At 55.6% G+C, this 9,489-nt stretch overlaps 2 protein-coding genes across 2 annotated transcripts; both read left to right on the top strand.

Annotated features, from left to right (window-relative positions):
- CPAR01_10489 (endochitinase) lies at window positions 1-2,719 on the top strand (the record flags this gene model as incomplete). Its single annotated transcript, XM_060494749.1, has 2 exons — window positions 1-577; window positions 636-2,719. 2 exons carry the CDS (start codon window positions 1-3, stop codon window positions 2,717-2,719), a joined length of 2,661 nt encoding a protein of 886 aa, XP_060346931.1.
- A 2,182-nt stretch (window positions 2,720-4,901) lies between these two features.
- CPAR01_10488 (oxysterol-binding protein) lies at window positions 4,902-9,067 on the top strand (the record flags this gene model as incomplete). The annotated part of the gene is made up of 3 exons (XM_060494748.1): window positions 4,902-4,921; window positions 5,232-7,818; window positions 7,874-9,067. The coding sequence occupies 3 exons, from the start codon at window positions 4,902-4,904 to the stop codon at window positions 9,065-9,067; spliced, it is 3,801 nt and encodes a 1,266-aa protein (XP_060346930.1).
- Between the last annotated feature and the right edge of the window lie 422 nt (window positions 9,068-9,489).

Raw genomic sequence — 9,489 nt, 5'->3', positions numbered from 1 at the left:
ATGCTCTTCAGCAAGTCATTCGTTGCCGCCGCCGCGGTCATCAGCCCGGCCCTGGCCCATTCTTCTTCACAGACAACCACAAGTGCCTCGCCCCTTCTCGGACTCAACCTGTACTGGGGACAGTATGGCCAGACTAACGACCGCCTTTCAAGCTATTGTGATGCTCCGGGCGTCACTTCCGTCTCTCTATCCTTCGTCACATACTCTCCCAAGAACAGCGCTGGATACCCTGGCACCAATTTCGCCGGCCACTGCGGCGGCGAGGTTTACTACAAGAACCCCAAGACTGGCGAAGACACCAAGTTGATTATGAACTGTGACTACATCAAGAAGGATATTCAGTACTGCCAGGCCAAGGGCATCAAGGTTCTCCTGGCTATTGGTGGTTACTGCCCAACCGGAGGCCCCTGCAGCTACGACATTGACAGTGAGCAGGATGGCCATGAATTTGGTGATTTGTTGCACAAGACTTTTGGTCCTTACGATCAGGGATGGAACGGCCCTCGTCCCTTTGATATCAGCGAGACTGAGCACATTGCTGTTGACGGTTTCGACTTTGACCTGGAGTTCAAGTATCGTATGTTGATAAGGTTGCCCCTTTTTATGATGAAATATGATACTAACTTCAACAATAGCCGACCAAAAGCCCTGGATCAAGATGGTTGAGAAGCTTCGCAGCTGCGGTATCTACCACATTTCTGCTGCTCCCCAGTGCCCAACGTCAGACACCTGGTTCCAGCTCAAGGAGCTCATCTACAACGCCCAATTCGACTCCCTCTTCATCCAGTTCTACAACAACCCCGGCTGCCAAATCACCGATACTCCCAACTACGACGACTGGGAGACGGTCATTTCTCAGACCTCCAAGAGCAAGGATGCGAAGCTCTACATTGGTGTCCTCGCCAGCGTCGAGTCTGGATGGAACGGTTATGCTCCTCCTTCCACGATCAAGGACTTGATCTGCAAGTACCAGAGCAAGCCGCACTTTGGAGGTGTTTCTATCTGGGATGCCACCCGTGGCGCCATCAACCAGATCAACGGCCAGTCGTTCCACGAGGCCATTGCCGATGCTCTCAAGTACGGTTGCAACCCCATCCCTGCCAAGACCTCCACCATCAGCATCTCGACTTCGACATCGTCCGTAATCTCTTCCACCAGCACCTCGTCTGCCATTGTTTCCACCACTTCGGCAAGCGCTAGCTCTAGCTCCAGCTCCGCGACCTCGAGCTCCAGCCAGTCCGCCTCGGCATCCGTTTCTGCTTCAGCCTCTGCCTCTGCTTCTATCTCGACTTCCGTCTCTGTCTCTGCTTCGGCCTCTGCTTCCGTGTCGGCCACTGGCTCAGCATCAGTGTCTGGCTCAGCATCTGGCTCAGCATCGGCATCTGGCTCGGGATCTGCTTCGGCATCCGCTTCTGTGTCCGCCTCAGCGTCTGCTTCTGTGTCCGCATCATCCTCGGCCTCGGCCTCAGCTTCACTCACCTTCTTTGGCAACTCTTCGGCGTCTGCCACCGGATCTGCTTCTTCGCGAATCATCACATCGTTGAGCTCCAACGCCACTGCCACTGCCAGCGCTTCTGCGACCAAGTCTGCGACTGTTTCGGACACTTGCGATGAGGACGACGAGGACTTCCCAACCACCACGGCGGGTAACTCCCACACCGCCACTGCTACTGCCATCGGCTCAGCAGACGCGACAAAGACTGCCTCTGGCGGCGTCACCAACAAGGCCACTGGCTCTGCTACTGGTTCTGCTACGAGACCTGCCCAGAACTCCTTGACGGTGTCCATCTCAGACAAGCCCACCGGCACCAAATCAGCTACCGAGTCGGCCAAGAACACACTCAGTGTCCCCGAACAGCTGACCACAAGCACGATTTTCACCACCAAGATCACCACCGTTACCTCTTGCAAGCCCGATGTACCCTGCACCAAGGGTCAAGTTGTCACCGAGACTGTTCCTTGGTACACCACTGTCTGCCCTATCACGGCAACGTCGTCCGCCGTCGCCGTGCCTACAATTAGCCCTCCTCCCCAATGGGTTACCAGCACAGTCTTCACCACAAAGACGTACACCATCACATCTTGCGCTCCTGATGTACCAAACTGCCCTGTTGGCCAAGTCACGACCAAGGTCGTCCCTGCATACACCACCGTCTGCCCGTACACCGAGACGACACCCGGCAGCACTAAGCCTTCAGGCGACGTCCCCAACCCTCCCAAGCCCACCGGGGATGTTCCCAAGCCTACCGGTGGCCAAGGAGGAAACAAGCCCTCTGGCGACATTCCTCAGCCTCCCAAGCCCACTGGTGATGTTCCCAAACCTACTGGCAGCCAAGGAGGGAACAAGCCTTCTGGCGATGTGCCCCAACCCCCTAAGCCTACTGGCGATGCTCCCAAGCCCACTGGCAGCCAAGGTGGCAGCAAGCCTTCTGGGAGCCTTTCTCCGCCCAAGCCTACCGTAACACCCGTTGTTCCCGGCAAAGAGGATGACTCGACGACTTTCATCTACAAGACCCTGACTGTCCCCGTCACGATTGGCAAATACAACTCCACACTCGCGGGTACCGGCTTCAACTACAAGCCCACCTCCACGGGCGGGTTTCCCAGCTACACAACGGCTGCTCCCGTTCCCAGCAAGCCTGTCCAGGCTGGAGCTGCCAAGATCGGAGCTTTCGGAGTCGGTGGCTTCGCTGCCCTTGCCGTTGCTCTTCTGCTCTAATGTGTGTGAGGGATTGATGATTGGTTACTACGGATATGGCATTTATTTCTTTAATTCTGTTCACGAGATGTATAAACTTGACTAATATTTCCTTTGTATACCTATGGTGCTGCAATCGAGGCATGTAAAAGCAAGCCTTGGCGTATAGAACCTCGTGATAAAACGTTTGGCGCATTGCGTGCTAGAGCATACCGTTGAGAAAACATTCTGCATGTAAATGCAAACAATGCAATCAGCCCGTTGCTGGGATTTGTTATTTGTTCCTTGAACAACCTGATGTTTGACTTTTGGGTGTAGCCTATGCGCTTTAGGCCCCAAGGTTTCTTTCTTAGTCGTTCGGCCGAATCGGCGTGTCTGGGCTGAACGAACCGATCTCGGGAGCGACAAGGGAAATGTCTCAATGGGCTTGCTTACTGGGTTCCGGCCCGGTTTGCAATGAGCCGCTCGGCAGAGATTGCGCGCGCCGTTTCCAGGAAATATCTCAGTAAGGACACAGAGGAGCGATCATGGTCAATCAGTCCCCGATGCGGTTGGTGTACGGAGATGGACTAAAGGTAGTTTCTAACCTTCTTCAGCTCTTGTGTGTGGCTCAAACAACGGACGCCACAGGTACCCGGCGACCGTCTGCGCTGCTCATAGGTACTCCCTTAGATACTCTCCACGGCACGACACGGGTAGTAAGCTGAAAAACACGATACACGTTATTTTACCTTGGTAACCTTACCACCTTACTAACCCTACAGCTTTACCCCTCTGCATCCCACCGTATGCTCCCCCCAAAAATGACCTAAAGGGGTGTCATCATCGGGTGGCATGAAAAGGGTATCAGGGTGTGTCGCCTAAATAAGTCCGTTTCCATGGAAAGACTGGACACGCTGGGGGAGAAATGATGATGTGATTGGCTGGGAGCTCACGGGTGGGATGAGGGGGCCGCAAGCTTGTGGTTTCGTCACCCCCCATCTCCAAGGACGGGAACGTCATTTCTGGATTTCTGGATTTCTGCAGGGAACCTGGCACATCTGGAAAGGGAGAGAGGTACAATCTGAGCAGTGAGAGGGGAGGGGGAAGCAGAATGAGGGGCGCACCACAGCAGGCCAAGGGTTGATTTGCGATGACCTTGTTGCACAAAATCACACTAGGCGCTAATCTGGACAGTCGTCGAGGTTCTATCGTGTTCATCAATGGGGCTATGCTGGAATAGCGTCGGTACCTTGGTTGTTTGAGTCCTTTATTACAACCTGAGCTGGTGACCTTGCCTTATGTGATTCAGGCGCAGACTCGGGACGAGGAGTGGGAGAGATAGAGAGAGATACCTTAGGTTCTATGTATCCCGAACAGTCGAGAAGAAAGAAAGAAAGAAGGAAGACCATCATCTACCCATCCATCCCGTCCAACCATCCATCCCACTTGCTTCTACACTACACTACCTCACTCCGTACACTACATGCTCAGCTCGCTTTCGTTCTCGTGCGACTTGCAGAAAACTTGGCAGCAGCAACAACAACACCATCATCCTCGCTCACGAACGAAAGCGGGATTCCAACGTTGGAATCTTCTCTTTCGTGGGATAATTCGCACCCCATTGGTTCCAACCACGCCGCTCACGTCGATGCCTACCTATCTCTAGGTATCATCGGATATTCATCACAACATCCACAGCTTTGCTGTACGCATTATCCAACCCACCCCACCATTGTCTGTGGTTTGTCTGTTGTCGCCGACCAAAGCGTCTCACATTCCCCCAACCGAACCGACTTCCAGTCAGTCCCTCATTCAGCAGCAGCATCCTCCACCAATTCTCCTCCTCATCCAACCCCTCCGCCGACCTATCAACAGGTCCGAGTACCCAGTATTCCTGCGAGCATAAGCCATAAACTGCCTTACCTTTCTTTACCCATTCTTTTCCTTTTACTACGGAGTGTGGCATACGGACAACAAGCCCGTCCCTTGTGCTTGACCACCGGCTGCTCCATTCTTTACCTTACATTACCTCCCCACGAGAGACGGGATCCAGGACACGCTCATATAAACTCAGACTATCTTACAAGGAAGTGGGGAATCCAAGCAACCTTGCCTGGCCCGCGTTCCAGAGGTGTCCATAATAGCATCCTTTTACGGATACTGTTGCTCCAGCTAGGTTCATGTGTGTGAGTGAAGCCGAGCTTCCTTACTGCTCTGCAACATGTCGGACGCTGGCGATAGGTACGTGATGATCCACCTCAATCTGCTCCCGTCTTCTCCACGCCTGTGGCATTCCAGCTGCTATGCACACATCCACAATCTCCCATCCCTTCTGGCACCATCCTCCCATTCCCACTGCACCTGTCATCGGGACCGACATAAACCTCAACAGCAAGGCGTCTGCCCATACACTCTCTCCGGGGCGGCCTGCAGCAGCAGCAGCAGCAGCAGCAGCAGCAGCAAGAAACAGAAGCACTATCAGCACCAGCAACAGCACCTTCCGCATCCCAATCTTGGCGGCAGCAAAGCTAACCCTCTCCTGATTCTCCAGCACCCACAAGCGGTCAAAGTCGGCCGCTGCCCTCTCACTCCTACGACGAAACCACTCCCGCAGCGAAGAAGATCCATCCACCACGGATGACGGTGCGCCGCTGACGTCGCCACCTTCTACAGCGGCTTCCGCGACAAACATATCCATGGCTCAAAACGTCCCCCGCGGCAACGGGGCCAACAGGCTTTCCATCTCCCCTTCCATGGGCCGAACCCCTTCCCACAACAGCCCCCCCTCCGCAACCGCATCTACATCTGCATCCAAGATGAGCGTCGCAGGTAGCGAAAAGGGCGTCTCCCTCGAGCAATCTGTCCGCAAGTTCCGCATCGTCGAGGCCCTGCGAAGCGGCGACACTGCCTCCATTTCCAAGGCCATCAGGGATACCGCCGAGGGCGGGCCCCGCACGAGCATCTCCTCCATCAATACCCTCAGCGGCACCGGCCTCGACGACACCACCGTGCTTCACCTTGCGATCCAATGCGCCGAATACCCCGTTGTCGAGTACGTCCTGTCTGACGGCGCTGGGACCATCGATATCAACGCTAGAGACAAGGATGGAAATACCCCGCTGCACGTAGCTGCCGTCCAGGGCCGAACCCAGGTTGTCAAGCTCTTGCTGGACCAGAAGGAGATCAACGATGCCATCGCCAACTACCAGGGCCGATTGCCCATCGACGTCGCACGAAACCCCGATATTTTCCAGCTTCTCCAGCTGTCGCGATCCATCTTTGCCGAGAACAAGGTTAGACAGATCCAGGGTCTGATTGCGCAGAACGATTACAAGGCTCTCGAGACTGTATTGGAGGAGTCACGCCTCAAGCAGATTCTCGACATCAATAGCACAGAATTCGTTACCGAACCCACAACCCTCCAGGCCGGCGGAAACCTTCTCCACGAGGCCGCCCGCAAGAAGAATACCCAACTCATCCAGGTCCTCCTGCTCCACGGAGCCGATCCCTTCCGTCGGGACCGCAAGGGCAAGCTTCCGCAGGATGTGACAAAGGACGATACCACACGCGCCATGCTTAAGCGATCCCCCGCTGCCGTTGCGGCTCAGAGAGGTATACAGGAGAAAGCCGTTCTCGGCCAGGCGGCTTCACAGGGCGCTGGAGCCGCGGCCTCTGCCGATCCTGTGGCCGGAAAGGAGGCGCGAGAGATGAAGGGCTACCTGAAGAAGTGGACCAACTACCGCAAGGGATACCAGCTTCGATGGTTCGTTCTCGAGGACGGCGTTCTGAGCTACTACAAGCACCAGGACGATGCCGGCTCCGCTTGCCGTGGCGCCATCAACACGCGCATCGCCAAGCTGCATATGAGCGCCGACGAGAAGACCAAATTCGAGATTATCGGCAAGTCTTCAGTCAAGTACACCCTCAAGGCCAACCACGAGGTCGAGGCGAAGCGTTGGTTCTGGGCCCTTAACAACTCCATTCAGTGGACAAAGGACCAGGCAAAGGAGGAAGAGCGCCAGCGCGCTCGCGGCGCCGAGCTGCTGAGGCAGGCAAAGGCAGAGCAGTCTGGAAAGTCGCCAGAGCTGTCCATCAACGAGGCTCAGAGCGAGAGCGCCAGCGTGGCCGATGGAAGAAGCAGTGTGCAGATCCCCAGGACTATGTCGCACAGCAAGATGTCCGTCCCCAGAAGCGACTTTGCTGGCGCAAGCACCGTCGCTAGCAACGATGACGACTTTGCCGATGCCGCGACAGATGCGGGTCAATCTCGCGTAACAAGAGGGCACCATGGACCAGACGATGACGATGATGATGACGACTTTGAGGATGTCAGTAGCCGTGAAGAGCCCTCTGTCAGCAAGGACGCCTTCAGCATCACAGCTCAGTCGGCCAAGCTACAGCTCGATACCATCTCAGCTGTCAATGCTGCGATGCTCTCCGAGGCCTCTAAGAACCCGAATACGATTGTTTCCGACACCAAGGTCACTCAGGCTCTCACAACCTACGATGCCGCTGTCAGGAGTCTGACGGGACTCATCGGAGACCTGATGCGGATTTCAAAGGATCGCGATGCCTACTGGCAGTACCGGCTGGACCGCGAAATCGACATGCGCCGCATGTGGGAGGAGAGCATGGCCAAGGTTGCCAAGGAGCAGGAGATCCTCGAGGAGCGTGTCGACCAGGCTGAGCAGAAGCGCAAAGCCGCCAAGCGTGCGCTCCGCGAAGTTATGAACGAGCAGCCAACGGCCACTAGCCAGGACCTCGAGGCTGACAGAAAGGTGGATGGTACTGCGACCGTTGAGGCCGCCGTCGGTGCCGATGACACGAATATCGCAGCCCCGCCAGCGGCGCCCGAGAGGACCTTGACAAGGAAGAAGACGGTTCTTGATTCGCTTGAGCTGTCTGACTCTGAGTCGGATGACGAGGATGAGTTTTTTGATGCAGTTGATGCTGGAGAGGTTGAGGTCAGCCACTTGCCGCATGCCGATGCGGTGCCTACTCCTCACGAGGAGAAGGAGGAACAGCAACTTGTTGTTTCTGGTGGCACGGATCTCAGCAGCTCCTTCAAGGGTTACGAGAATGGCATCAGAAGTCGTCTCAAGATGGATGCTGATGATCGGCCCAAGATCTCACTTTGGGTAAGCTACGCCATTTCAAGCGCTGTGTATGTCCGGTTTGCTAATCTGTCTGCAGGGCATTCTCAAGTCCATGATTGGCAAGGATATGACCAAGATGACTTTGCCTGTGTCATTCAACGAGCCTACCTCTCTCCTATACCGCGCTGGTGAGGACATGGAATACGTTGACCTTCTGGACCAAGCTGTGGAGAGATCTGACTCGATTGAACGTCTCATCTATGTGGCTGCCTTTGCTGCTAGTGAATACGCTTCTACTGTCGGTCGCGTGGCGAAACCCTTCAACCCGCTTCTTGGAGAGACTTTTGAATACGTCCGGCCTGACAAGAACTACCGCTTCTTTATTGAGCAGGTTTCTCACCATCCTCCAGTGGGTGCCGCCTGGGCTGAATCACCCCACTGGACCTACTGGGGTGAATCGGCCGTCAAGACAAAGTTCTACGGCAAGTCCTTTGACGCCAACCCTCTTGGAACGTGGTTCTTGAAGCTTCGACCCAAGTCTGGAGGCAAAGAGGACCTTTACACCTGGAGAAAGGTCACCACATCCGTCATTGGCATCATCACTGGTAACCCTACTGTTGACAACTATGGACCCATGGAGGTCAAGAACTGGACAACTGGCGAGGTGTGCCAGATCGAGTTCCAGCCGCGTGGCTGGAAGGCGTCTAGCGCATACAAGATTTCCGGCAAGGTCCTCGACTCTGATGGAAGAGTCCAATACAGCATGGGCGGCCGATGGAACTCGAAGCTTTACGCTCGTCTCACGCCTGGATATGAAGCCACGGTCGAGGATCCTGGTGACTCGGCTTCGCTCCACAAGGGCAGCATCACCGACCCTAACAAAGCTTTCCTCATCTGGCAGGCCAACCCCCGCCCGCCCGGCATTCCCTTCAACCTCACCCCCTTCGTGCTCACCTTCAACCACATCGACGACAAGCTCAAGCCTTGGCTGCCGCCCACGGACTCTCGCCTTCGTCCCGATCAGCGCGCCATGGAGGATGGGGAGTACGACTTTGCTGCAGAGGAGAAGAACCGTCTGGAGGAGGCGCAGCGCGCGAGAAGAAAGCAGCGCGAGGAGAAGGGCATCGAGTTCCGGCCCGCGTGGTTCGAGAAGACGACGTGCGAGATTACGGGTGAGGAGTACTGGAAGTTCAACGGCAAGTACTGGCAGCAGAGAGAGAAGGCCGGTCCCGAAGGGAACCCGCAGCAGGCCTGGGAGGGTCTGGAGCCCATCTACGAGGACGCGAAATAGGAGGATCGCGTCGTTCTAGGAGGTGTTCGTTCTGTCAGTGGAGGCGGGATCGGTGGGGCCAGCAGCGGGTATCAAGTTGTGCCGGACAAGAAGCCGCAGCAGCAGCTAGTGCGTCTTGCGGACGGGCCGAGCAGCTTTCGGTGGACTGTTGCCGGGAAAAGGTAGATCCCGCCTGCACTGCATGTCGGAGAGCCAGGATGCAAATGATGTAACATAGATGATATTGAAATAAGCAATCGCTCGTTCTCGGCATGTCCGTGTGTGTAGTCCTTGTTATTGCGAAGTCTGGAAGGGCGTTTAGCTCATGCTAGATGAGGCTATGGTGTGATGTAAGTGTGTCTTAACGAGTCCGATCGTGAGACGTTCTGGCTTAGGAAAGATGAGGCTAGCGATGACGGATACGGCTTGTTGAAGAGGAAGCT

This window comes from Colletotrichum paranaense, assembly GCF_030867605.1.
Source record: "Colletotrichum paranaense strain IMI 384185 chromosome Unknown Scaffold_8.1, whole genome shotgun sequence".
NCBI lineage: Eukaryota > Fungi > Ascomycota > Sordariomycetes > Glomerellales > Glomerellaceae > Colletotrichum > Colletotrichum paranaense.
The sequence above is the reverse complement of the archived record's forward strand: the minus strand, read 5'-3'. Positions and strand labels throughout refer to the sequence as shown.